At 63.0% G+C, this 27,484-nt stretch overlaps 1 protein-coding gene across 5 annotated transcripts; it reads left to right on the top strand.

Moving 5' to 3' along the window:
* Positions 1–870: 870 nt before the first annotated feature.
* On the top strand, positions 871–27,484 carry CIC (capicua transcriptional repressor). Of its 5 annotated transcripts, none has more exons than XM_028087910.1 (21): positions 871–926; positions 4,108–6,921; positions 18,519–18,668; positions 18,752–18,986; positions 19,080–19,209; positions 19,292–19,474; positions 19,563–19,728; positions 20,548–20,750; positions 20,833–21,058; positions 21,476–21,579; positions 21,828–23,070; positions 23,157–23,344; positions 23,720–23,841; positions 23,947–24,113; positions 24,220–24,510; positions 24,610–24,932; positions 25,248–25,531; positions 25,632–25,786; positions 25,871–26,002; positions 26,275–26,406; positions 26,490–27,484. In XM_028087910.1, exons 2-21 carry the CDS (start codon positions 4,119–4,121, stop codon positions 26,855–26,857), a joined length of 7,605 nt encoding a protein of 2,534 aa, XP_027943711.1. In that variant the 5' UTR covers positions 871–926; positions 4,108–4,118; the 3' UTR covers positions 26,858–27,484. The 5 variants fall into 5 exon arrangements, with proteins under 5 accessions (XP_027943711.1, XP_027943712.1, XP_027943710.1 ...); XM_028087911.2 differs by lacking the exon at positions 871–926 and adding an exon at positions 1,614–1,712 and having other exon boundaries at positions 25,635–25,786; XM_028087909.2 differs by lacking the exon at positions 871–926 and adding an exon at positions 1,614–1,712.

The following is a 27,484-nucleotide window of genomic DNA, read 5'->3' as shown; positions in this document are numbered from 1 at the left end:
CACAGGTCGTGGGAACGTTGCACAGCATATGCACCTGCAATAGGCTGGGTGTGTTTGCTCCACAACTGGCGTGAATCCTGTGTGCATACTGGGAACCCATCACAGGCAGCGGACGCCTCGGCTGAGGCCAGTGTTCACTGCTCCCCATTACCCTCAATCTAGGGCAAATCCAACGGGGAGAGTATGGAGGCACTGCAGACAGCTTCACACCTGGTGTAAACCCCGTGTCTGGGCGGCAGGAATCTACGACTGGCAGGGCATATCGCTCTCCTCCCTACCCTGTGCGAACACCCCCCCACACACACACCCCGAGACCTTAAAAATGTCTCGCTCCCGCCAAGTGCGAACACCCACAAAGTAGCTCCCCACAGAATGTAGTGTGAAGGGAATGTGGTGTGAAGCGCCGCCTTTTCCCATCTTGTGCCCCGACAAGCCTGGGGGGGCTGTCAGAAAACTGCATCGCCCTACATGTCAAAGTCTTGGAAGAGAGGACTGGTCCCCAGGGTCCCCAAGCCCCAGGCCGCGCGCGTTCACTCCACGGCAGCGCGCGCCTCCCCACACGCGCACGTTCTCTCCCCTCCCGGTGGCAACAGGGCTTTCCGCGGGGCCGCGCCGGACTTTCTGAGGCTGTTGATTGGTCATAGTCCCGGCCACCCTACAGCCAATCAAGCGGGGGAAAGGTGACATCACTCGTTCTCCTCCCCTCCCCCCCACCCCAAACTTCCCTACTCCCGGCTACCGACAGCAACAACCACGTGGGGGAGGGGTAACAGAGTAGAACCCGGTGAGGTCATTGCACCGCCCCGGCCGCTGCTGATTGGCTGTGGGGCTTGCGGGTGGCGGTTGGCTGCTCCTCGCACCTCCCCCTCGTGCCGCTACCGCCGCCACTGAGAGGAGCCACGGCGACGCCAGAGCCGGGAATCCGGGTGAGTCGGGGCCCTAGGTCTAAGATGCTCCCGGTGTGCAGGGAGACTTACAGGAACTGCTCTGTCCGACTTTTTCTCCTCGCCCGGGTTCTTTGGTGCTCCAGCACTCTGTCACATGGGAGTTGTAGTCTGCTTTTTACTATCGACTATGGGCCGGAGACGTAAGAAGACTACCGTTCCCAGCAGGAATTGCGACTAGCCGGTCAACAAACGCTCAGGCCACGCCTTCTCAGCCTGCTTATTGGACAGCCTGTCCCTTAGCCCTTCCTTCTTGCACCTCATTGGCTACTGTCCCTCACAGAGGCTGGGTTCCGGCCTAGAGTGCAGGGCGACTGGGTACTGTATTCGTCAGTCTGCACTAAGACGGCCTGCAATTGGTCAAGGCTGATGCCCATCACTTGTTGTGGGGCAGGGCCCTAGGCAGATCAGGCGGTCGTAGGCTCAGGTTGGTGTCGGTCCCAGAGGGAGGCCGGTCTTGGACTTTGGCCCCTCCCCCTGGCGCTGCCGGGTGGGCGGGATTGGTCCTGGCGAATGTCGCTCGTCGTGGAGAGGCGGAGCCGGCCAGGCTGCGGATATCTATTGGTCTAGGACGGCGCCGGTCAGCGGGGTTGTGGCCGGTGATTGGCTGGCTGCTCCAGCTGTTGCAGGTCCATTCACCATTTTGTGTGTTGGAGTAAAAAAAAAAAGGGAGAATCGAGAGGGAGAGCCGGAGGGGGGGCGGGGAGGGACCGGACCGGACCGAGCCGGGGCCACGGCCCCCCGCCCCGAAACCCCGCCGAGCCCGAGGTGAGGGGCGGGGCCAGGGATGACACGGGCAGGGGGGATTTGGGGTGCTGGGGGCCGAGAGGGGACAGGTGGCAGGGACGGGGAGGGGGTACAGGGGGAAAAAAGGTGGGTTGAATGGTGGGAAAGGGGGGTAGAGTGGACGAAGTGGTGGGGAGAAAGAGTGACAGAAAAGGGGTGACGGAGAGGGGATGGTGGGCAGAGAATGGGTAACAGGAATGGAGGGGTTACAGGACTAGATCAGGGTGACAGGGAGAGGGAGGGGACAGAGTTGGAGGGGTGACAAGGAGAGGTGATGGAGAGAAAAGGTGACAGGTCCAGAGATGGCTGACAGGAGAGTGACTGGGAGGAAGGGGTGACAGAGAGAGATGAGGGGGACAAGGATGGGGTGGCTGAGGAGGGGGCCTAGGGCCTGTGAGGAGAGAGGCAGAGGTAGAGGTGGTGACAGGACGAGAGAGAGAGTGGCAGAGAAGCTGGTGCCAGGAGGGCTGATGGGAGCAGAGGGCACGAGACCCTGAAGAACCAGGGCCTGGGCTTCAGGAGTTACTGCTTGGATTCTGAAGGAGGTGAGGGCCCACAGGGCCTTGGGTGGGAGTTATCCAAAGTGGGGTGGACAGGAAGGGAGTAGGCCCCAGGGGAAAGAAAAAGGCTTGGCTTCTGGGGTGAAGAGGCAGGACCAGTCGGCAGGGTCCAGGGGTGCCAGGCCATATGGTTGTAGGCCCTGGGTGGGGTATGCAAAGGTTTGTGTTTGGGCAGGACTGGGGCCGGATCTCAGTCCCCAGGACGGTGGCCCAGCGGGTCAGTGGGGAGAAGGTGGTGGCAGCTGCCCAACTCCTGGGCACTTGGATGCCTGCCCCAGTGTGGGAAGCCCCGGGCCCTACAGGCTCTGCCCGCGAGGACCCCAGGACTGGCCCAGAGAAGGAGCAGCCTGGGATTGGAGGGTCCACGGGAGGAGCAGGCCCCAAGTAGGAGAACACAGGACCAGGGGTCCTGGGGGAGCTTGCAGACTGAGTCAGGGGTGTCTCTGATTGTGTTTGGGTTATGGCCCTGGGTATCCGCACCCTCCCAGAGGCCCCCTTTTGGCCTCTCAGCTTCTCTTAGTCACTTCAGAGTAAAGTTTTTTCCCTTTTCTTTTCTCAGGGCAGCTTGAAAGGGGGCGGGCAGTAATGACTGTTCAGGAAGTGGGTGAGGTTGGCCTGCTGGGCTTGCCCTGCTTTCTTTGACCTTCTCCCACTTACCCCCACCTGGAGTCGGAGGGCATATTTGGGGGCCCCAGGGGGCCGGGCCATCTCAGCCACCCTGCCAGAGGCAGCCCAGTCAGGGCGGGGGAGGCGTGCAGGCCAGAAGGGGGGCTGGGCTTGCTGGGATCACGCTGGGTGCTGTGGGGGGAGGGGCAGGCTCCCATCCAGTGGGACAGCGAAACCCTGGGGTGTAGCTCCATGTCCCACTGTGTGATGACGTGTGTGTGCCTCTGTGTGTGTTTTTGTGCGCGTGCGTGTGCTCATGCACGGCCCCGTGGCAGCACTGGGTATCAGCTCTTGCCCCAGACGTGCCCCTGCCTGCTCCCTGCCAGGATCTGGGGAGATGGCTATACCTGGCAGGCCTGGGGTGCAGAGCAAGAGTGGGCAGCCGTCCCTCAGGACTTTCAGCTGCCCACTCCTTCCCTCAATGTCTGGCCATGCCAGGCGGCCCAGAGGGGGTGGGGGTGGGGGTGGAGAGAGGCTCCCATCATAGCCCAGTCACCTCCTTTTCTGTGACTGTGTTCCTGTGCATGTGTGTGTATGAGTGTGTGTGCTCTCTGGACAGTGACAGTGCAAGGAAGCGTGCCCTCTGGATCATGTGACAGGCGGCACACTGAAATGGTTAGGAGCACAGACTCTGGAGCGGCCAGATTGCCTGGGTTCAGACCCTAGCGCTGCCATTTCGTAGCTGGATGAGTTTGAACAAAGTTGCTTGAGCTCTCTGTGCCTCAGTTTCCTCAAGTAGGGCTGTTGGTCGCACCTGCCTCTTAGGGCTGTCGTCAGGATGAAATGGGTTAATAAAATCAAGTTCGGCCCACAGTTTGGCACAAAGTGCATGCTCCACACGCGTGAACTGTCACTGCCTTTTTGTGTCCCCTTGGGCAGTTACACTCACATGCTGTGGCCTGTGTAGAGGAAACAGATCTGTGTCAGTGGCCCCAAGGAGCCAGAGCACATAACTCAGGGGACATGAGTGCCAGTCTGTCTGGGTGCCGGTCAGGGGCCCCCATGAGTTGAGGACAGCCAGGAAAGAGCCTTCAGGTATCATGGAGCTGAGGCGGTGGCCTTGGCAAGTGGGAAGTCTTGGGGGACACTGGCTATTGGGGGGAGGTTCATGAGTTGCTCCCGATGATCCCTGTCTGCCCTCCCACCTGCAGGTGGACAAAAGATGAAGCCAATGAAGAAGGCATGTGTCGGCCTCCCAGGTTCTGGCAGTGGTGGCAAGTCCCCACCGGCCACCCGGGCCAAGGCCCTGAGACGGCGAGGGGCTGGGGAGGGCGACAAGCCGGAGGAGGAAGACGAAATGGTGCAGCAGCAGCCGCCGCCACCTCCGGGGCCAGAAGAGGCTGAGGAGGGTGAGGAGGAGGAGTCTGAGCGGGGCCCTGGGGCTGAGGGGCTGCCCCCGGAGCTGCCCCCTGAGGACCCGGCGGCCCCAGGCCCTGCTGAGGACCCCAAGGTGGAGGGGGAGGCGAGCCGCTGGGAGCCATCACTCAGCCGTAAGACGGCCACGTTCAAGTCTCGAGCGCCCAAGAAGAAGTATGTGGAGGAGCATGGAGCTGGCAGCGGTAGCAGTGGGCCGGCCGGGGCCCCTGAAGAGCGGGCACGGACCCCTGAGGAGGCCGGCGCCCTGGGTGTCCCTCCACGGCCACCCACCTCCACCCGTTCCTCTTCCACTGACACAGCCAGTGAGCACTCAGCCGACCTGGAGGATGAGGCAGCCGAAGCTTGTGGGCCGGGCCCCTGGCCCCCAAGTGGCACCAGCGGCGGATATGACCTGCGGCAGCTGAGGTCCCAGCGGGTGCTGGCTCGGCGGGGAGACGGCCTCTTCCTGCCGGCCGTGGTGCGCCAGGTGCGCCGAAGCCAGGACCTGGGGGTACAGTTCCCCGGGGACCGGGCCCTGACGTTCTACGAGGGGGCACCCGGCGGCGGTGTTGATGTGGTTTTGGACGCCACGCCACCGCCGGGTGCCCTGGCGGTGGGCACAGCTGTCTGTACCTGCGTGGAGCCCGGCGTGGCTGCCTACCGTGAGGGTGTGGTGGTGGAGGTGGCCACCAAGCCCGCTGCCTACAAGGTCCGCCTGAGTCCCGGCCCCAACTCGCAGCCGGGCCTGCCGGCCGCCCCACCACAGCCCCCACAGCTGCCACACCGTGAGCCCGAGGAGGCCGTGTGGGTGGCTCGCTCCAGCTTGCGCCTGCTGCGGCCCCCCTGGGAACCTGAGGCGCTGCCAAGGAAGCCCCCTGTGGGCCCCGAAGAGGAGCAGGCTGAGCCAGGGGGTGTCCTGCCCCCCTGCCCTACTGCCCTGGACCCCAAGCAGCCTGAGGATGCGGAGGTGTCGAAGATCAGCTTTGGTGGCAACCTGGGGACTTGTGAGGAGGGCGAGGAGAAGCACCCGCCAGCCCTGGGCACCCCGGCCCTGCTCCCACTGCCCCCGCCCCAGCTCCTGTCTCCCCCGCCCAAGTCCCCAGCTTTCGCGGGCCCCGGCCGCCCTGGCGAGCAGCCGTCGCCGTGCCAGGAGGGGAGTCAGGCTGGCAGCCGGAGCAGCAGCGTGGCCTCTCTGGAGAAGGGGGCTGCGCCAGCCGCCCGGGCCCGCACGCCACTGACAGCCGCCCAGCAGAAGTATAAGAAGGGGGACGTGGTCTGCACGCCCAACGGAATCCGCAAGAAATTCAATGGCAAGCAGTGGCGCCGGCTGTGCTCCCGAGACGGCTGCATGAAGGAGTCGCAGCGGCGGGGCTACTGCTCGCGCCACCTGTCCATGCGAACCAAGGAGATGGAGGGCCTGGCGGACAGTGGCCCTGGTGGGGCCGGGCGGCCGGCGGGCGTGGCGGCGCGTGAGGGCAGCACCGAGTTTGACTGGGGTGACGAAACATCGCGGGACAGTGAGGCCAGCAGCGTGGCGGCCCGCGGGGACTCGCGCCCACGCCTGGTGGCTCCTGCTGACCTGTCGCGCTTTGAGTTCGATGAGTGTGAGGCGGCCGTGATGCTGGTGTCGTTGGGCAGCTCTCGCTCTGGCACGCCCTCCTTCTCTCCCGTGTCCACGCAGTCGCCCTTCTCACCGGCCCCATCGCCCTCCCCCTCGCCGCTCTTTGGTTTCCGCCCCGCCAACTTCAGCCCCATCAACGCCTCACCAGTCATCCAACGCACTGCCGTTCGCAGCCGCCACCTGAGCGCCAGCACCCCGAAGGGGGGCGTGCTGACACCACCGGACCTGGGCCCCCACCCACCGCCGCCTGCCCCCAGAGAGCGCCACTCTTCTGGCATCCTACCCACCTTCCAGACCAACCTGACCTTCACCGTGCCCATCAGCCCCGGGCGGAGGAAGACAGAGCTGCTGCCCCACCCAGGGGCCTTGGGGGCGCCCGGTGCGGGCGGCGGAGGAGCCACCCCGGACTTCCCCAAGAGCGACAGCCTAGACTCCGGTGTGGACTCGGTGTCCCACACGCCTACACCCTCCACACCGGCTGGCTTCCGGGCTGTGTCACCCGCCGTGCCCTTCTCCCGCTCCCGCCAGCCCTCGCCATTGCTGCTGTTGCCCCCGCCTGCTGGCCTGACCTCGGACCCTGGGCCCTCTGTGCGCAGGGTTCCTGCTGTGCAGCGGGACTCACCCGTCATTGTTCGCAACCCCGACGTGCCGCTGCCCTCCAAATTCCCTGGGGAGGTGAGCACTGCTGGCGAGGCGCGGGCAGTGGGACCTGGGCGGGGCTGCCGAGAGACCCCAGTGCCCCCTGGGGTGGCCAGTGGGAAGCCTGGCCTGCCCCCACCTCTGCCAGCCCCCGTGCCCATCACCGTGCCTCCAGCCGCGCCGACTGCCGTGGCCCAGCCGATGCCCACCTTCGGCCTGGCTTCTTCACCCTTCCAGCCGGTGGCCTTCCACCCCTCACCTGCTGCCCTATTGCCCGTCCTGGTGCCCAGCAGCTACACCAGCCATCCTGCCCCCAAAAAGGAAGTCATCATGGGCCGACCTGGGACAGGTAAGAGACGGTGGAATGGCTGGGTGAGGGCTCATGTGGGACGGGGCCACTTGCAAACTGGCTCTCGAGAGAGGTGAAGCTCCCCACCTTGGGAGGGGCTCAAGGGGAGATTAGCCTCCCCTCTGCATAGATGTTTCAGCGGGAATTCACATGCCAGGCAAGGGACTGGACTTGGAAGGCTGAGTGCAGTGTTTCCAGAGACCTCCTGTTGGGAATGCACTCTCAAGCGCTCTGTCAGTCAGCAGACCTTTCCTGAGCTTCGGAAGCCAGGCCCCCACCATCCTGATGGGGTAACAGAGGAACAGAGTTGATAATCGTGATGACAGCTGCCGTGTTTGGAGGGCCGGTGGGGGCATCACCATGATAATAAGCATCGTGTGCGTTACCTCGCGGAACCCTGAGACACACCCCGTACTGTACCCAGGGCCTGTTCTCAGCCCTTTGGAAATATCCGCTCATTTCGTCTCCATGAACCTAACAGGCAGGGGCTAGGATTATGCTCATTTAAAGGCAACTGAGGCCAGGTTAGTAACTTGCCCTGGATCCCACGGCTAGTAAATCCTGGAGCCAGCCTGCAAAGCCAGGCAGGCTGGCTCGTCCCCGCTGGGCCACAGTGCCGGGTCGCAGATGGGAAGATGGAGGCTCCAACGGCGCCTTCTGCCTCGGGGTGGCAGGATCGGGACTGGAGCGCTCACCTCACGCCTGTGCCCAGTAAATACCACAGGTGCAGTCAGTGCCGTGGAGGGGAGCTGGGGGTGTGCTGGGCAGGCCTCCAGGTGTGAAATCCAGTCTGGCTGCCCTCAGGAAAGGGCGTGTAAGCCAAGAGTTGAAGGATGAGTTGGAACCAGCAACCTTGGGCTGGAAGAGCCTCCTAGGAGGCCAGAAGGAGCACAGCTGAGGGAAGCTGTTATGTCCAGAGGGCTGAGGCCGGAGGCCGGGAGAGCCAGAGGCCAGGCCAGGTTGGGCCTTGTCAGAGCAACTGTCAGGGAGGGCGACCAGTCACCAGCTCCTTCCCTAGCACCTTTTTCTTCTTCATTTATTAATCCACTGTTGACTGAGTACCCTGACTCTTTGCTAGTTGGTGCTGAGGACACAGCCCTACCCTCACAGGGCTCACAGTCCTGGGATAGACAGATCTGTCCCCAGACAGTGAGCATCCGGAGCAGTCCGGGCTGGGATGGGGGAAGCCCAGGAGGCGGGGGGGTAGGGGGGAGTCAGGGAGGGCTTCTTGGAGCAGGGGCCAGGGTCTCTAAAGTGAGATGTGCGGGGTGTGCAGAAGCGGGCCTGGGTAGGCTGGCAGGAGGGCCGTCAGGTGGAGGGAAGAGCTTGGGCAAAGGCCTCGAGGCCAAAGTAGGTAGTTGAAGGAAGTGGAATCTGCAAAATCAAGGGCTCTAGATGATGGGCGAGTGTGGGAATGTGCGGCTGTATTGATGAGCAAGGGTTAGATCCCTGAGGGCCCTCAGGAGACTTGGGAACTTTATCTTGAGGGCATTAGGGAGCCATGGAAGGCTTTGAGCTGATCTGACCCACACTTGTACTGTGGAGGGTGAGTTGCTGTGCCTGAGACCAGAGACAGGGAGACCAGGGAGGAAGGAGACCGGATCTCAGGAGGTGGGGATCTGGGTGGGAGCTGGGACTGGGGCAGAGACTGTGGCAGGAGGGAGCCCAGGCCCTGACCTTACGGAGCTCCAGCCCAGATCCAGGACACAGGGACACAGGGGCTGTGCTTGCCTCTCAGACTTATATGCTGAGGTTGTGAGTTGTGTTTTTTGCCGGGCCCCCAGCATCTTTTACATTTGTTAGTATAGTTGATAGGAGCAAAATTCCACAGAGAGGGGCACAGCAGGGATTTCTGTCCTTAGCCAGATGAAGAAAGTGAAGCAGAAGGACCCCATCGAGAACTGTCCTCCTCTGCCCCCACCCCACATGCCTACAGCCCCCGACATTGCCTTCATAGCATTATGTCACGTGACCGTCGCTGCTGGCGCTTGGAGGAGGATGGCACCAATGCGGGTGACCCGAGGCCTACCAGGGCTCACCCAACAGGGGTACCTGCCACCATTTTCCTGATGAGGAAAAGCGACAGAAGAAGAGTCCTGATTGAGGTCACCCAGCCAGGGAGGGTCAGGACTGGGCCTTGAACCAGGTCTCCCAATCTCCAGATCCTGGGTCTCTCACTGCCGGAAGCTACAGCAGTCCTAATTTCTGGAGCACCGCCCGTGTGTGTGCGCGGTACACGGCTCTGTAAGCGCCGCCTGAGCGTTTACTCACCGAATCCTCACAACACCCCAGGAGGCCAGCACCATTAGGATTTCCAGTGTTCAGAGGGGGAAACCGCACCCCAAGAGGTTAAGTGACTTGCCCAAAGTCACCCAGCTAGGAAGAGGGAGAGCCAGGATTTGAACCCAGGCTGTCTAACTCCAGAGGCCAGGCCCTTAAGTACTCTCGATAACGACGGTAACAGTAATAGTAACCCGTCTTTTGTTAAGCATTTACCACGTGCCCAGCCCCAGGTGTGGGGCCATCTCATGGAATCCACCTGATGCTATGCAGTAGGGATTATCAGCTCCGGTTTGGGGGGTGGGGGGTGGGGCCTGAGGTTCAGGGAAGGGAGGCTGCAGGCTGTCTGGTCGTCAGAACTTGTCCGGTGCCTGTCCTGGCGGTTCTGAGCAGCGCCTCCCTAACAACACCCATGCTGAGGTATCCCGGCTGCCCTCAGATTCCCAGCCAGCAGGTCCTTTTGTTCTTCTCCCAGAGGCCTCCCCAAGCCCTTGGGAGGCAGGCACCCTGGGGCCTTCTGCCTCTGAGGCCCAGGTAGGGCAGATCCTGCCCAGTGGCATAGTGAGGCCGTGGTCTTGTCCCTTTCTGCCCGCTCATGCCAAGGCCTGACCCTCACTCAGGGCAGCAGGTGTGAGGGGGCGGCCTGGGACAGCTCGTCTGCTCCTGCCCCCCGCCAGGCATTTGCTTCCGCTGGGGGACGTGCTGGGGCAGGCGGCCGGCATTCTCCACATTCTGTGCATGGCCGGGCCAGCCAGCTGCCACTGCCACCTCCCTCTGACTCTTCCCGCCTGCTCCCCAGGAGAGGAAGCTGCCCCAGGGCCTGCAGCCCCAGCCCAGGAGGCCAGATGTCTCAGCCCCATTCCTGGCACGGCCTCCTTTCCAGCTCCCAGCTTCCGCCTGGCTTCCCTGTACTGACAGGCAGTGCCCCCTCTCCGCGGCCTCGGTCTGCCTGCCTTTGAGCCCCTGTGTCTCTCTCTGTTTCTCCCTTGGGTCCCTGCATCTGTCTGTCTAGGTCTCTATTTCTGGGCCTGAGTCTCTCTCTCTGGACTTTTGTCTCTCTCTCTCTCTGTCTGCCTCTCTATATCTTTCTTGGTTTGTCCCTCCCTAGACATCAGTCCTTGCCTAAGCTTTCATCCCACCTCTCTTCTGTTTTGGCCCCCTATCTTGGGATCCTGTGTCTCTGGGCCTTCCCTGGCCCTCCTCCCCCTCCTCAGACAGACTTGCTGCCCGCCTCCTAGCCCCTCACCTCCACCCTGTGCACATCAGGTGCTCCATCCCTTTGAATCAGTGGACAGTTGCTAAGCACTAGGTCCCTCAGTCCCCTTCTTGGGGAGTGGTGGGAGGTTGTACAGGCCTGGGAGCCCCTTGTTCCTTGACAAATTAACTGCCCACCACTGTCCCTGAAACGTGCTGAGAGGTGTCAGAAGCCATCTACATCCAAGCACCTGTTCCCAAGTCAGGCAGGAAGGCGGGGGCTGCATGGGCAAAGCTAGGAGATCCGGCTGTAGGGGAACAACAGGAAGGCAGCTCCTGTGCCCACCCACCTGCTAGAGGGCATGACCCAGATCACCCCAACTACCCCCTCAGTGCCTTGCAGGAGACACGTTTGGTGCCAGCTCCATGTAATGGAGTCCCACATGTAGTAGGACTTCAGAGACCGTGCTTGGCCAGGTGGGGAAAATAAGGCCCAAAGAGGGGCCTAGGTTCTCCTCACTCCCCAAATCCAGATTCTGCCCACCAGAGTTCCTGTTTTGTCTCAAACGGTGAACCCCTTCTCTCCCGCCAGAAGTCCCTCCTCATCTCTCCCAGGCCCAGGCTGAGCAGCCCTGGGGGAAGTGGGTGGGCAAGGCAGACCTGGAAGCAGGCACAGGCAAGGATGAGCAGAGGGAGGTACAGAGTCTGGGGAAGCCAGAGGACAGAGACAACTCTGGCTCGATGCAGGGTGATGAGGGAGGTACAGGTATGCTGCTCAGTGGAAGTGACATTTGAACTGAAGCATGAGGAATGAGTGGATTTCGGGAGAGTGAAAGAAAGGGGTGTTCCTGGCCAAGGCAGCCACAGCAACAAAGGCCAGGAGGGGTCAAAGTGCATGACCTCTCAGTGGCTTAGTGGAAGCTGGAGCTGATACTAGAGCCCAGGATTGGCAGAAGCGTGCCAAGGAGCAGTTCTAGCCAAGCCAGCTTGAATGCCGGTGGGTGAAGAGGCAAAAGTTTAGAGCAGGAGAGGGAAAAGGTTAGATTTGGATGTCAGAGATCTCTGGAGACTCTCCTGGAGAGGGAGGAGGCCTAGGCTGGGAAGAAGAGGATGACCTGCCCAGGAGAGAAAAGAGAAGGGCCGTTTTTGAGGTAGCGGGAGTCAGTCTTAAGGACTTCGCAGAAGAGACCCCAGCACCAGGAGCTGCAAGGGGTCAGGCTGCCTCCTGGCGGCGGCGGCGGCGCGGCGGCGTCCGGCGGGCGCATGCGCGAGGCGGTGGGCGGGGGGGGGGGGTTGCGGCGGCCCGGAGCCCCCGGCGCCCGGGCATTAATGGCTCCATTAGTGGCCGGGAGGGAGGCGCATTAGCGGCGGCGACGGCGTCTGGCTCCCATTACCACCGGCGGCAGCGGCTGCACCGCAGGCGGCTGGACCCTAGCCCGCCGCGCCGCCTCCTCCGCCCGCACCCCGTCCCCTGTTCCCGCTCCCCACGGGGGCCTGGGCCAGGGAACCCCCGTCTCCCTGTTTCCGCAGAAAAGCTGATTGTGAGGCCAGGCAGACCTGGGTTCAAATCCCGACCCTGCCACCTCTTGATTGCAAGAGCCTGTCCCCCTCTGAACCTTTTTCTTGCGAAGCAGCCGGGGAAACAGGGTGCACCCGGGGCTTTGCAGATCCGGACCGGTACCCTGAGGGCCGCGCCCAGCCCCGGTCCGTACCGAGGGGCGCGGATTCCCGCGCCCCAGGGGTAGGCCCTGAGCGTCGGGCCTCCGTCTTTCCCATTGGCCGCCTACGCGCCTCCCGGCGCTGATTGGCCGAGACCACCCCCCCCACGCCGTTGCGCCATTAACCCTTAAGCGGCCGCGCCCTCGGGCTGGGTGGGGGGGCCCCCCCGCAGACAGCTCGGGTGCCAGCTGGCCCGTGCCCCGCCGCGGCCCGCGTGGGTGTCAGGCCGGCCGGGCGCCCGCCCGCCCTCCCAGCACAAAGCGGCTTTGTGGGGCCCGCCGGGGGCTGGCTGGGGGCCAGGCGGCGAGTGGAAAATCTCGTGAGCGCGGGGAGGGTTGGAGAACGCAGGGCGGCGCCCCCTCCTCCGCCCGGGTGGGGGCGCCTCCCTCACTCCGCGCCGACCAGCCCTCTCAAGCTCGGGTGCCTGTACATTCCCCCACCCCACCCCCGCCCCTTTCCACCCCCAAACCCACATTCCCCCTCCTCCGTCCTATCCCGTCCGTCTCCCAATCCCTGGGGACCCTCCCCCACACCTCTCGGCTGCCTCTTTCCCTCCTAGTCCCCCTGCCTACCCCAGCCCCACTCACACTGACTCACCCCGGCGCTATTTTTAGGCCCCCATCCCTCCCGAGCCTCACAGCCCAATCCTGGGCTCGTTCCCCAGGCAACCCTGGCCGTCGCCGACGCCGCCCGGGGTGGGTGGGTGTGTATGTGGAGAGCGGGTGAGGGGAGCTGGGGACACCGGGGTGGTGAGCCAAGGCGGGGACCCGGGCCTGTAGAGCTGGGTGGGGAGCCGCGGGCGACAGGGGCGCGGTGCCTCTTGGGCTCAATAAATGGGCCCGTGAGTTCAGAGTGTGTCTGCCTGTCCCTCAGTCTGTCAGCATCCCTGGCTGTACGCCCCAGGCCTCTGGGCAGGCCTCAGCCTGTGCCACCCTGGGTGGCAGTTGGTGTCTCTGTCTGGGCTCCCTGTCCCCGGGCTGGGGGTGGGGTAGTGCTTCCGGCGATGTTTGGCGCCAGACCTTTTGGGGAATTGGTGATGGGGTGGTGCAGGGGGTGGCTGCACCATAGTTCCGTCAGGTACCTGCCTTGAGTGAAAGATGGTGTTGCACCACCTCTCAGATGGGACTGGGGCCCCGGCTTGGGAAACCCCCTCAGCCTTTTCCAATTAGGGAGGCCCCAGTTAGGGTTGAGGATGGCTGGAGAGATGGAGCTGTCTGGGGTTAGGACCTGCTCCCTCTTCTAATCACCCCCACCCAGGGTTGCTCCACTCTGAACAATGGAAGCTAAGTATAGGGCTGGCCCAGTGCCCAGGGCAGGGGGGCCCTTCCCACCCGGATTCCGGCCCCTCCCTGCCAGGCTGGGTCCCCACTTGGCTGTACCCTACCCTGTAAGGGGCCTCTTCCCATCCCTCCTATGTGGGCACTGTGTCTTCTACCAGATGTGCAACCCTCCCAGATGTGTGGGGCCCTCTTTCCCTGCTGTGCCAGGCCTAGCTCTTTTTCTCACCCCACAGAAGTGGGGGAGCTGGGGGCAATGTTGCTCCGAGCTCTGTCCTGGGCTGCATTGTAGTAGGGAAGGGGTTAACTTGCCAGTAGGTGACTCACCGGTGGGGAGAGGAGGGGGCAGTGGTGGGGAGATAGCGGGCCACATTGATTTCAGCCTTGATTTCTGCCTCACATTGCAGTCCCTGGGGCAGTGAGGTAATGGAGGGTCTGAGTCTGGGGCTGCATAGGGAGGAGGGGGCAGTCACCTAATAGTCCCTCCAGTGGCCCCCTCCAGGCTCACAGCCAAGTGTCTGGCCCTGCACTCTCTGGAGGTCAGAGGGCTATGGACCTTCCCTTCCCCTCTGGGCCCAGATTACAGGTTTCTGTCCCCTTTCCATGCCTTCGGCTCTGTCAGTGGATGGAATAGGCTGGGAAAGGGATTTGTTTGTGCTTGTCACTGACTCCACCTGTGTAGGAGCCCACTCTTTGTCCATCTGGGCTTGTGCAACCTTTAAAACCTGCCCGGGGTGTGACCCCAGGCCTCTGCCTCTACTGGATGTGACCCCAGGGCCCATCTTGGGTGATCCAAGGCCTCTGCCTCTCTCCCTGGTGGGCCCCAGACCTTTGCATGTGTCTCTGTGTGTGCTCTCTGGCCTTTCTGTAGTTCTTTCTGTATCACTGTCTGACCATATTCCTGGACGTCTGGGAGTGTCTGCCTGGGTCCACCCCGAGGTTAAATTTTCAGTAGTGGAAAGAGCAGCTGAGTTGGAGCACTGGGGTGTTACGTTCTGGAGGCATGATCTTGCACAATTTATTCAGTTTCTCTGAGTCTCATTTTCTCATCTGAACAATGGGCATAATAAAGTGTACCTCCCTGAGTGGCTGTGAGGATTCAATGAGCAGTATAATACATATAAGCTCCCAGCACGCTGAAGCCTGTGTTTGTTTCCTTTCTGCCTCCTGGCCCCTTTCTGGAAGGGGTGGCTCCCAGCCTAGAGTGGTAGGGCCAGCCCACAGTGGTGCTCTGTGCCCCCCCCCGCCCCCCACCGCATTATACTGTGAGGTAGGGGGTCCCAGGTGGCTGCTAAGTGTCAGGCCAGTGAATGGCCATGGCGCTCTGTATTCCTGGGGGGCCAGGGTACTGAAGTAGTGCTCACTGGGGTAAGCTTATATAGTGTGCGGGGGTCAGTACAATGGCATCTGTAAGAGTTAGCCTGTGTTGGGGATGGGAGGTGCCAGGAAGGCCCCATGAGAGTGTGTGAAGATGGAAGAGTGTGTGTGGTTGTGTGGGAGGGATGTGGGTGTGTGTGTGTGTGTGTGTGTGTGATGGACAAGCAGCGGTTGTGATGAGATGTGTGAGATAATGCTGCCTGTTTGATATGTTGTTTGTATGATGATTCATGTGGGCTGGCAATGAGATTATGTGTTGGTGAAGCATGTATGACAAGGCGTGCATGAAATGGGTGATGTGGAGGATGGGTGAGAACGAGTGTGTATGATGATGGGTGGGGAGTGATGGACCAGGAGTGTGGGAGGTAGTACATGCATGTGAGCAGGTGTTCAAGGTGTGTGACTTCGTGTGTGACAGTGTGAGTGTAAGGCCAAAGGGTGCATGTGACGGTGGGGTGTGTATGAAATAATGGGTGTGGCAGGAAAAGTCTGTCTGTGAGAAGGGTGTGTGTGTGTGTGTGTGAGTGTGTGTGAGTGTGTGTGGTGGGGGAAGAGTCGGCTGGCGTTAGCGTTGGTGAGGGCTCGGGGTGGCTCGCGTAGCCCTACCGCGCAGTTCGTCTGCCCTGCGGAGCCGTGCGCGCTCAGGCGGGCGTGAGGGAGGTGGGCCAAGCCGCGCGTGAGCGTGTTCCTCGCGTGGACTGGACACACGTAGCACCACACACAACCCCGGGGCCTCCGCAGCGCGGTGCCGCGAACCGCCCCTCTGGCTCGCTGCCTTTACTGCAGTGCGCCCTCCCTGCCACCCTCCTCCCGCGGTCCCGCCCCGGGCCGGCTTGGGGCCAACCGGAGCCCGCCCCGCCCTTCCCCTATTTGCATATGACTGACGTTCCCCCGGGGCGGCCAATGGGGGCGGGCGCGGCGGGGCCTGACCCGCGCGCGGCGGCGGCAGCCAATGGACTCACGCGCGGGGGGCCGGGCTTGCGCGGAAGGCCGCGGGGGAAGCGGGGAAGGGGCGGGGGGAGGTGCGGCGGGGGGAGGGGAGCGCGTAGTAGTGGCGGGGCGGGGAGGCGGCGGTGGCTCTGCGCGGGGCTCGCTCGGAGCGCACGGACGCACGCACGCTTGTCCGTCTGCCCGCCCGGAGCCGAAGGTCGACCCGGCGCTGAGCCGCGGGCCCGGAGCCCGGAAAGGCGGGGCGGCGGCACCGGCAGCCGGGGCGCGCGGGGCCAGAGCCGTTACCCGCCGGAGCTGCGAGGGAGGGAGGGAGCGAGCCAGCGAGAGGAGAAGGGAGGGGGCCGCCCCCGCGCACGCGCGCCGCGCCCCGCCCCGCCTGCCCCGCCCGCCAGGCACCGCGCGGGAGGAGGGAGAGGGAGAGGGAGGGGGCGGCGCCGATGGCCCCTGTGCCGCGCGCCCCGTGACGGCCCCCGCGCGCGCCGGGGGGCGGGGCGGGGCCGGCGCGCTCTGACCTCCCCCGCCCCCCGGGCGGCGGGAGGCAGGCGGCGCTGTGCGCAGGCGCGCCCGGCAGAGACCCCCCGAGTGGGGCGGCCGGTGGGGGGCGGCGGGGGGGGGGCATGCGGCGACGGCCTCCAGCTCCCCCCGGGCCCGAGCGGCGACGGCCGAGGAGCCGGCGGCGGGCGGAGTGGCGGCGGCCGCTGAGGAGGCGCGAGCCCCGGCCGGGCCCCCCCGCGCCGGACCATGTACTCAGCCCACAGGCCCCTGGTGCCCGCGTCCGGCGCGGCCTCCCGTGGCCTCGGCATGTTCGGTCAGTAGTGCCTGGGCCCTGCGACTGCAGGGGTCAAGGTGTCGGGGTGCTAAGTGCGGCGTAATGGTGTTAGGGGTATAGTACGAGAGTGATAGAGGCGGAGTACAGAGGTGACGGGAAAGTTACAGAGCTCAGCTGGGCCAAGCGGTTAGTGACGGCAGGTGGGAGTGTAGCGGGAGTGATGGGAGAGAGGCGAGGGGAGTAGCTGGGGACAGCTGTGGTGTTTGGGTGATGGGGTGGCACGGTCCGTTGTCATTGGAGGTGAGGTGTGCAGAGTAACTGGCTTGGGAGCATGGATTAGGATAGGGGCAGCGTGAGACCTGCTGGCTTTAGGTGTGGAAGAGAGGGGGAAGGGAGTGTGATCGAGTAGTGGGGCTAAGAACAGGGCTTGAGAAGTGAGCGAGGCGCTGCTTGCTTAGAACAGAGTGATGGGCTGGAGTGTATGTGGTGTGCTGGGCAGAGACGGAGGGGCCCAAGAACCTGGATGGGAGTGCACTGAGGAGGACTTGAGGAGGGGCAGGACCAAAGGACTCTTCCCCCATTGTCTGCTGGTCCCCTTCTTCCCCACCCAGCAGATGAGGAGGCCCGATGGGAAAGATCTTGGTGAAGAGAGGGACCGGTCTAGATCCTTGGGGTTGGAGGGCCGAGCAGGCTTTTGCGGTCCCCAGTGTCCCAGGGATCGGGGACAGGGTCCTCAGAGCATCTTGAGACCCCCTCTGGTGCTGGCTTCCTTATTTCTGTTCTGTTGACTTGATGTCTACTTTTTCTTTTGTCAGCCCCTTGCAGAATTAGGTCTCGAGGCCAATGTCTCCTATAGAGCTTTCTTAGTCCAGGCTTTTGAGGGCATAGAGGGGTCACCCCAGGTCAGATTGATCTGGATCAGGGGGAGGCTTGGAATGATGGAGACCAAGGCTAGGGCGTTTCCCTTCTCTCTTCATCGTCTTCCCTCGCAGGGGCCTCTTCAGCTGGTTCCACTTCCCCCAGGGAGCCAGCAGTGAGAGGGCAGCCCACTCCTAGGCTAGGCCTGCCCCAGGAGTCCTGCCAGGAATGGGTCCCAGCCCAGGGCTTACCCTGCTACCCCCCAGCTCCTGGGGCAGAAGGTTGGACCCCTGGGACTGGCCCCCTGGGAGGGAAGTGCCTTGCTGTGCATATTTTCAAGAAAACACCTGGCACTTTTGTCTTCCTTGGGCATAGACTTAATAACAGTTCCCTTGTTTGCCCCATTGTCTGTGCCTTTTCTTCTAAGGAGTTTACCACACCCTCCCCTTTTTGGGCAAGGGGGATGGATGCTGCACCCAGGATAAGCTCCAAGGTTGAGAGGCAGCGGGGCTGGGAGACCTCTTCGTGGGCAGTAGATTCTCTTAGGGGGTGGGGGGAGACGCTGGAGCCACCTGTGCCCAGCCCAGGAAAGGCGGGTCTGGCTCCTTGGGGTTTGTGGTACAGGGAGGGAGGCAAGGAGAAAGACTTAAGATCCCACACCCTGTGGGTAATGGAGAGGGAAGAGAAGGGGAAACCAAGCCATGGTCTCCTCAAGGGAGAGAAAGGGAGTGCGAGGTGAAGATGAGGGGCCATGTCAGATAGCAACCTGGGTGCTGGAAATGTGGCATGACTGGGGAGGGTTCCTAGCCCTGCTGAGGTCTTGGGGCCTTGGGAGTATGAGATGGCAGTCGAACATGGCCTGGTTTGTGACAGGAGCCAGTCATTCCTCTGGCCTGGTCTCTGGTGGCCGGGCTGGTGGCGGTGGGGGAGGGAATGGGGCGTGAGGCCTATTTCCCTTCCCAGCTTCTGTTTTCTTTTGTATAAACCTCGAAATCTTTCAGGGAGGAGTGTTTCCTGAGTGATGTTGTACGCACAAGCCCATGAGGCTCTCGGATAGTGGAAGGGGGTGTGAAGGAGGCGTGGAGCCACCTCATCCAGGGTGGAAAAGAGCTTGAGTTGGGGGTCAAGGCCAGGGACTCCTGCTGCATAGCTTAGCTGGCTTCTTCCCACAGTGTGGACAAATGTGGAACCTCGCTCTGTTGCCGTGTTCCCCTGGCACTCCTTAGTCCCCTTTCTGGCCCCCAGCCAGCCCGACCCCTCTGTGCAGCCAAGTGAGGCCCAGCAACCTGCCAGCCACCCAGTGGCCTCCACCCAGAGCAAAGGTGAGGAGTGGGGGGGCCATGGAAGGCATGGGGATAGGGTCCGGGCAGCCCAAGAGCCCTCTGACCTGCTCCTCTGCCCCCAGAACCTGCTGAGTCCGCGGCTGTCGCTCACGAGCAGCCACCAGGTGGTACAGGGAATGCTGATCCCGGGCGGCCCCCTGGAGCCACCTGCCCTGAGAGCCCAGGGCCTGGACCACCCCACACTTTGGGGGTGGTGGAACCTGGAAAGGGTCCCCCTCCTACTGCTGAGGAGGAGGCCCCTGGCCCTCCAGGAGAGCCCCGGCTGGACAGCGAGACAGAGAGTGACCATGATGATGCGTGAGTACCATGAGGTTTGGGACTGGGCGTCGGGGGGGTGGGGGGGTGGGGCCAGAGATGTGGCCCTCACTTTTCCTGCCACTCCCACCACAGCTTCCTGTCCATCATGTCTCCTGAGATCCAGTTGCCCCTGCCACCCGGGAAACGCCGGACGCAGTCCCTCAGTGCGCTGCCAAAGGAACGAGACTCCTCTTCAGAGAAGGATGGACGCAGCCCCAACAAGGTGCCTCATCTCTACCTGTCCCTAGCTCACCCTGTGGCTGCCCAAATCTTCTCCTGGTTTTAACCGTCTCACTCTGCTGCAGCGGGAGAAGGACCATATCCGGCGGCCCATGAACGCCTTCATGATCTTCAGCAAGCGGCACCGGGCCCTGGTCCACCAGCGTCACCCCAACCAGGACAACCGGACCGTCAGCAAGATCCTGGGCGAGTGGTGGTATGCCCTGGGGCCCAAGGAGAAGCAGAAGTACCATGACCTGGCCTTCCAGGTAATGACTCTTCCTCTTGGCTCCTCCCCAGCTTCCTCTGGTGGGGTGGGTGGTAAGTGAAGGGTCCCTCCTCTCTCTCTCCTGCCAGGTGAAAGAGGCCCACTTTAAGGCTCATCCAGACTGGAAGTGGTGCAACAAGGACCGGAAGAAGTCCAGCTCAGAGGCCAAGCCCACGAGCCTGGGGCTGGCAGGCGGGCACAAGGAGACCCGGGAGCGGAGCATGTCAGAGACAGGGACTGCCGCTGCCCCTGGAGGTTGGTCGGCTCCTTGGTTGACTCGTCCTGCCCCCTTCCTCCCTGAGAGGTGCCAGCTACCCCCTTGTTTGCTCAGCCCCTGCTCCAGAAGGCTCTGTCTGTTCTCTCATTTCATTTGAGGACTTTTAGCCATAAAGGTACTGGTAGTTGTTTTGTATGAAGGAGTCAGGGAGGTCCAGACAGGTAGAGTCTCCAGGCAGTTGTTTCCTTGTCACATGTCATTTACTGAGCTTGTAGTACATGCTGGGTACCAAGAGGGGTATAACCTCTACTTCTGAAAGCTATACCCCCATTTTTAGATGAGGAGACTGAGACTCAGGTAAAAATCACTTGTCGGAAGTTATAGAAGACTAGTAAATGGTAGAGCCAGAGCTTAAACCCCAGCTTGGGTGATTTCCAGAATCATAGTTGGAAACCCCTCATTGGCTGCATATACTGACAGCGTCAGTAGGTGTGCATAGCGCCTTTCTGAGGCGCTTTTTTAGAGTGATCTGTGGGTACGGGCCTGCAATTCTCTGAAGGTGGGATTGCTTTCTCTCTGAGATAGGAGAATGGAGACTCAGGCCCATGGTTATTAGCTAGTAAGCACCACACTACCTGTTTTCAGCTTTCTATACTCAAGAAGGCCTACCTCCCGGGGAGCAATCCATTAGGAAATGCTGGGCTGGTGGCTGGTATCTCTTCTGCCAGGTAGCCCGGGAGTTTCAGATTTCCTTTTGCTTCTCCAGTACGTAGACACATCTGTGGATGTCTTGGCCAGTCTAGGTGCCGCTAAGGGGCTTCTTGACTCTGTGACACCTCTCTCCTTACACTCTGCAGTGTCCTCGGAACTCCTGTCCGTTGCAGCCCAGACACTCTTGAGCTCGGATACCAAGGCTCCGGGGAGCGGCTCCTGTGGAACAGAGCGTCTGCATGCAGTGGGGGGACCTGGCTCAGCCCGGCCCCGAGCCTTCTCCCACAGTGGGGTCCACAGCCTGGATGGTGGGGAAGTAGATAGCCAGGCACTACAGGAACTGACTCAGGTCCGGGGGCAGGGGAGATGGGCAGGGAGGGCTGCCCCAAGGTGATGGCCCCAGCTGAACTCTCCCGGTACCTGCCCTGCAGATGGTGTCTGGCCCTGCATCCTATTCTGGTCCAAAGACTTCCACCCAGTATGGGGCTCCAGGCCCCTTCTCAGCCTCCAGTGAGGGAGGTGCCCTGGCGGCCAGTGGGCGACCCCCGCTGCTGCCCACCCGGGCCTCCCGTTCCCAGCGTGCAGCCAGTGAGGACATGACCAGTGACGAGGAACGCATGGTCATCTGTGAGGAGGAGGGAGACGATGATGTCATTGGTGAGCAGTTGCAGGGCCCAGAATCCTGCCCAGAGAGCAGTAGGCTAAGGTTTGGGGGGGTGGGTAAAGATTTGATCTAGGACTCAGGCTCTTATCGTTTTGCATGTTTGTTTAAGATTGCAGGCATGTTCAGCTCAGGTCCTACTGAGTAAACCCAGCCCTGCCCTTGGGAAGCTTCTGGTCAGGCAGGAAACCAGGAGCACAGGGGCATGGATGGCCGGGCCATGGGGCCTAGTGTTAGGTGGTAGTACCTGCATGTTCTTAGGTTCTCCTGGGCAGGTGGTCGCACCCTAGGCTGCGATCTTGGACAACAGTTACTGCTGGCTTAGGGGGCTGAGGCCAGAGCCCGGGCTCCGTGCTGCCCCTGCCGGGCACTCCTGCACCCAGCCCTTTTGCCAATACCGTTCGCTCCCTCAGCTGACGACGGCTTTGGCGCCACTGATATTGACCTCAAGTGCAAGGAGCGGGTGACTGACAGCGAGAGCGGAGATAGCTCTGGGGAGGACCCAGAGGGCAGCAAGGTGAGAGCTGGGGTATTGGCGCTGTCTGGTGACGGTCCTGGGAAGGGGAGATAGCTGTTCTGGTGCGCATTGCCACAGAGGAAGATGAAGGCCCAAAGAGGGCAAGCTGCTCGCCCCATGGCGAATTGGGTCACAGCCTGGATGAATTGAGGCCTTTAGCTGGCCTTGCTGCCAGGCAGGACAGGGACGGGCAGGGTGTGGGTGTCCAGGCTCCCTTGATGTGGTTGCGTCTCCTCCTTTCCACCTAGGGCTTTGGCCGGAAGGTGTTCTCGCCTGTGATCCGTTCCTCCTTTACCCACTGCCGCCCACCGCTGGACCCTGAGCCCCCAGGGCCCCCGGATCCACCAGCTCCAGCCTTTGGCAAAGGCTACGGGCCCACCCCATCCTCCTCCTCCTCCTCGTCCTCACCTGCCTCCTCCTCAGCCTCTGCCGCCACCTCCTTCCCCCTGGGCTCAGGGACCTTCAAGGCCCAGGAGTCAGGGCAGGGCGGCAGGGAAGGCCCACTACGGCCCCCACCTCCTGGGGCTGGGGGTCCGGTGACACCTTCCAAGGCCACCCGGTTCCTCCCAACGGATCCTGTTGCCTTCCGGCGCAAGAGACCTGAAAGTGTGGGAGGCCTGGAGCCACCGGGCCCCTCGGTCATTGCGGCACCTCCTGGCGGGGGAGGAAGTGTCCTGCAGACGCTGGTCCTGCCCCCAAATAAGGAGGAACGGGAAGGCGGCGGAACCCGCATGCCCCCGGCCCCAGCCCCATCACTGGCCTATGGGGCCCCAGCAGCCCCCCTGTCCCGCCCAGCTGCTACCATGGTCACCAACGTGGTGCGGCCTGTCAGTAGCACTCCTGTGCCCATCGCCTCTAAGCCCTTCCCCACCGCTGGCCGGGCCGAGGCATCTCCAAATGACACAGCAGGTGCCAGGACTGAGCCGGTCACAGGGTCCCGGGCACCTGGGAGCTCCCCGCTGGGCGTAAGCTTAGTGTATTCGGACAAGAAGTCGGCAGCAGCCACCTCGCCGGCCCCACATCTGGTGGCTGGGCCCCTCCTGGGCACTGTGGGGAAGGCCCCTGCCACAGTCACCAACCTGCTGGTGGGCACACCCGGTTATGGGGCCCCGGCGCCCCCTGCTGTTCAGTTCATAGCCCAGGGGGCCCCTGGCAGTGGGGCCACCACAGGCTCAGGAGCAGGTGCTGGGAGTGGCCCCAATGGGCCAGTGCCCCTGGGCATCCTGCAGCCAGGTGCCTTGGGCAAGGCTGGGGGAATCACCCAGGTGCAGTACATCCTGCCCACGCTGCCCCAGCAGCTTCAGGTGGCGCCTGCCCCAGCACCAGCCCCTGGGACCAAGGCAGCAGCTCCTGGTGGCCCCGCACCCACCACCAGCATCCGTTTCACCCTCCCACCGGGCACCTCCACCAACGGCAAGGTTCTGGCGGCCACCGCGCCCACTCCTGGCATCCCCATCCTGCAATCTGTACCCTCCGCCCCGCCCCCCAAAGGTGAGGTCTGGGTTCAGCGGCGGCGAGGGAGAGGGGCCCCAGGCCCCTTGTGGCTCTCTGGCAACTTCTCCTCTTTCCACTTGCAGCCCAATCGGTTTCTCCTGTGCAGGCCCCACCCCCGGGCGGCTCAGCCCAGCTGCTACCTGGGAAGGTCCTGGTGCCCCTGGCGGCCCCTAGCATGTCGGTGCGGGGCGGAGGGGCTGGCCAGCCACTGCCCCTGGTGAGCCCGCCGTTCTCGGTACCTGTGCAGAATGGGGCCCAGCCACCCAGCAAGGTAAGGGCATCCTGGCTCCACCTGTTTCCCGTTCCCTCCCCTCCTGGGTGTTGGTTTCTGTGCCACGATTTCTGTCTGCCTTTTCTTTGGTCTCGTGCTTTTTTCCCTTTTTATTTGTCTTCCGGGAACCTTGTCTCTAGGATCGTGTCTTTCCGCGCGCTTCGATGTCTGTGCGCGTCTCGATTCTGCCGTCAGCATCTGCATCTTGTTCCTTTGTGTGAAACACCCTTTGCTGTTTTCTTTGTTTCTTTCTGTCTTGATTCCAAATTTTGTGTTCCTTGTCTTCGCTGAGACCCACCTTTCTAGGTCTGGGTCTGCCCCTGCTCCAGCCTGAGTCCCCAGCTCACCCCAGCCTGTGGGTGCCCTTGCCCACAGATCATCCAGCTGACTCCGGTGCCCGTGAGCACACCCAGCGGCCTGGTGCCGCCCCTCAGCCCAGCCACACTCTCTGGACCCACCTCGCAGCCTCAGAAGGTCCTGCTACCCTCCTCCACCAGGTAATGGCAGCTGAGCCCACACCTGGAGGCCAGCCCGGAGAAGGGCCTGGGGGTGGGGGGGTGGGCAGCTCACCTCACTCCTCCCCCTTCCTCTCCCTGCGGCAGAATCACCTACGTGCAGTCGGCGGGTGGGCACGCGTTGCCCCTGGGCACCAGCCCTACGTCCAGCCAGGCTGGAACAGTCACCTCGTATGGGCCCACAAGCTCGGTAGCCCTAGGCTTCACCTCGCTGGGGCCCAGCGGACCCGCCTTTGTGCAGCCCCTACTTTCAGGTGAGGGGCAGTGTGGCAGGCAGAGATGGGGACCCAGGGTGGTGCAGAGGTGGCCCAGGCCCTAATTGGGGCCCCTGCCTCTCTTCTTCTGTCTCCATCCCTGCAGGCCAAGCCCCGCTGCTGGCTCCTGGCCAGGTGGGCGTGTCACCCGTGCCCAGTCCCCAGCTGCCGCCCACCTGCACGGCCCCCGGAGGTCCCGTTATCACGGCGTTTTACCCTGGCAGCCCTGCACCCACCTCCTCAGCACCCCTGGCCCAGCCATCCCAGGCGCCCCCAGGCCTGGTCTACACTGTGGCCACTAGCACCACCCCACCTGCTGCCACCATCCTGCCCAAGGGCCCACCAGCCCCTGCCACTGCCACCCCGGCCCCCACCAGCCCTTTCCCTAATGCCACAGGTGGGTGTCGGGCCATCCCAGGGTGGGGTGAGTTGGGAGACCCAGGAGAAGGGCTCCAGACAGGCCTGGCTCAGCAAATGCTCTTCTCTCCACCGGCAGGCTCCATGACCTACAGCTTAGTGGCCCCCAAGGCCCAGCGGCCCACCCCCAAGGCCCCCCAGAAAGTGAAGGCGGCCATCGCCAGCATTCCCGTGGGTTCCTTTGAGGCAGGTGCCCCTGGGCGGTCAGGCCCTGCAGCCCGGCAGCCCTTGGAGCCTGGCCCAGCCCGGGAGCCCCCTACCCCCGAATCTGAGCTCGAGGGGCAGCCTACGACACCGGCCCCTCCACCACCCCCAGAGACCTGGCCTCCCACAGCCCGGAGCAGCCCCCCGCCGCCCCCACCTGCTGAGGAGCGAACAAGCACCAAGGGCCCTGAGGGCATGGTGAGTGCACAGCAGGCCCAGGGCCTCCTGTTGCTGCCTGGCTCTGTGCGTCAGTCCGCCGTGTGCCTTTCTGCTCCATCCCTCTTTCCCGCACATCTGTCTGACCTGTATCCTTGTTTGTGGGGCTGGGGCGGGGGGGTGGGGGGGGTGGGGGGGGGGAGGAGGCTCTTCTGTTCCTCTTGCTTGTCCGTATGACCGGGTCTTTTTCAAGACTCTACACCTGGGGCAGTCAGCTTCTGTCTCTTTGCTGTTCTGGCTTTTGCACCAGTGAGTCTGAACCCAGTGTCCTCCGTCTCTCTGCCATCCCTACCCCAGGCCAGCAAATTCCCCGGCTCGTCTTCAGACTGGCGAGTCCCAGGGCTGGGTCTGGAGAGCCGCGGGGAGCCTCCCACCCCTCCCAGCCCAGCGCCAGCTCCAGCCCCAGCCCCTGGCGGCGGCGGTGGCGGCGGCAGCGGCGGCGGCGGCGGCGGCAGCAGCAGTGAGGGCAGCAGTGGGAGGGCAGCTGGGGACACCCCCGAGCGCAAGGAGGCCGCTGGTGCCGGCAAGAAGGTGAAGGTGCGGCCCCCGCCCCTGAAGAAGACCTTTGACTCTGTGGACAAGTGAGCACGGGCTGGGGTCTGCGGCAGCATGTGCGGGGCTGGCAGGAGAGGGGGGCAGCTCCAGTCTGGGACGGGGGAGGTGACCCTGCCGGCTCTCCAGCAGGGTCCTGTCGGAGGTGGACTTCGAAGAGCGCTTTGCTGAGCTGCCTGAGTTCCGGCCTGAGGAGGTGCTGCCCTCGCCGACCCTGCAGTCTCTGGCCACGTCGCCCCGGGCCATCCTGGGCTCCTACCGCAAGAAGAGGAAGAACTCCACCGGTAGGCGAGTGTGGGGCACCCGGGGAAGGCGGGGGACAGACTGGGGCCGCCACTGCTGAGCCTGCTTGCTTCCCGTTGGACCAGACCTGGACTCAGCCCCCGAGGACCCCACCTCGCCCAAGCGCAAGATGAGGAGACGCTCCAGTTGCAGCTCCGAGCCCAACACCCCTAAGAGTGCCAAGTGCGAGGGGGACATCTTCACCTTTGACCGCACAGGTGCCGGCGCCGAGGCAGGCGGAGCTGTGGGGACCCGGGACCTGCAAGAAGGGTGGGGTCTAGGGAGTGGGGTTACAGATGAGAGGTGGGATGGCAGGTCAGGGATGGGGGGGTGGGGCCTGGAGCCTGATAGGGTCCGGAGGCGGGTGCTGTCTTTGGAACTCTGCTGTGGAATAGAATTCGGTGAGGGCTGGGAGGACGCTTTAGGCGGGGGGTGGAGGCAGGCTGCTGCAGGCCCCTTGACCAGACCATGCCGCCTGCGCTGCTCCCAGGTACGGAAGCCGAGGATGTGCTCGGGGAACTGGAGTACGAGAAGGTGCCATACTCCTCACTGCGGCGCACCCTGGACCAGCGCCGTGCCCTGGTCATGCAGCTCTTCCAGGACCATGGCTTCTTCCCATCAGGTGAGCCTAGCTCAGCGTCTTGGGTAGGCACTTGGAGAGGACCTGCCTGCTCCTCTCACCCTCCTCTCATCCTCTGTCCCCAGCCCAGGCCACGGCAGCCTTCCAGGCCCGCTACGCAGACATTTTCCCCTCCAAGGTCTGTCTGCAGTTGAAGATCCGCGAGGTGCGCCAGAAGATCATGCAGGCGGCCACTCCCACGGAGCAGCCCCCTGGAGCCGAGGCCCCCCTCCCCGGACCGCCCCCCACTGGCACTGCTGCTGCCCCTGTCCCCACTCCCAGCCCTGCTGGGGGCCCTGACCCCACCTCACCTGGCTCGGACTCTGGCACAGCTCCGGCTGCCCCGCCACTGCCCCCACCTCCAGAGCCGGGTCCCGGACAGCCTGGCTGGGAGGGGCCCCCGCAGCCCTCCCCCCCACCCCCCGGCCCCTCCCCAGCTGCCACAGGCAGGTGAGGGGTCTGAGAAGATCCCAGGACCCACAGTACCCCCCTCAGGACACGGACAGTATGTAGGTGGCAGGAATGGGGGGGCAGGATGGTTACGTCCTCCCCACTAAAGCCATTTCGTCCTTTCTAGTTTGGGGCGGAATGAGGCCTGCTCCTCCTGTCTATCCCCCCTCCCCCCACAGCTTTCTCCCTGTGATGGGGGGCAGCTGAGGGGAAGCAGGGGCACAGTCTCCCTCCACCGAGCCCCTGTATATAACCTGGAGTGTGTTACCTTCAGACCTTTTCACTTGTACTTTATGCAAAATGGCTCATGTGAGGGCTACAAGCTGGAGGGTAGTGCGGGCCTTGGGCCACAGGGAGGTGCCTGTGGAGTAGGGGGGAGTTCATGCACCCCTTTTTTCCCCAGAGGGGCTGGACTCAGGTTAGTTTGGGGTGGGGGCTCCTGCACTTTGCCACAGGCATGGGGAGGGTTCTCTCCCCACCCCCTCTGCCCTCCCAACTTGGGTTGTACTTTCTAAGAAGGTGATTCCCCCTACCCTTGTCCCCGTCCCCAGAACAAAACATGTTGATCATGTGCAATATTTCTTACTGTGCCGAGAAGCTGAAATGACCGAAATTAAAGCTGTTTAACACA

Source organism: Eumetopias jubatus, unplaced genomic scaffold (assembly GCF_037043125.1).
Source record: "Eumetopias jubatus isolate StellerSeaLion01/CBP00866 unplaced genomic scaffold, mEumJub1_p1.0 scaffold_10, whole genome shotgun sequence".
Taxonomy (NCBI): domain Eukaryota; kingdom Metazoa; phylum Chordata; class Mammalia; order Carnivora; family Otariidae; genus Eumetopias; species Eumetopias jubatus.
This window is presented reverse-complemented; position numbering and strand designations above follow the sequence as displayed.

What these genes read in the sequence shown, in the direction of transcription:
- CIC (XM_028087910.1), top strand. Translation starts at nt 4,119, where the DNA reads ATGAAGCCAATGAAGAAGGCATGTGTCGGCCTCCCAGGTTCTGGCAGT. An exon ending in AGGACCCAGAGGGCAGCAAG is followed by an intron (nt 21,580 to 21,827) that starts GTGAGAGCTGGG and finishes CTTTCCACCTAG; the next exon opens with GGCTTTGGCCGGAAGGTGTT. An exon ending in CTGCTACCCTCCTCCACCAG is followed by an intron (nt 23,842 to 23,946) that starts GTAATGGCAGCT and finishes TCCCTGCGGCAG; the next exon opens with AATCACCTACGTGCAGTCGG.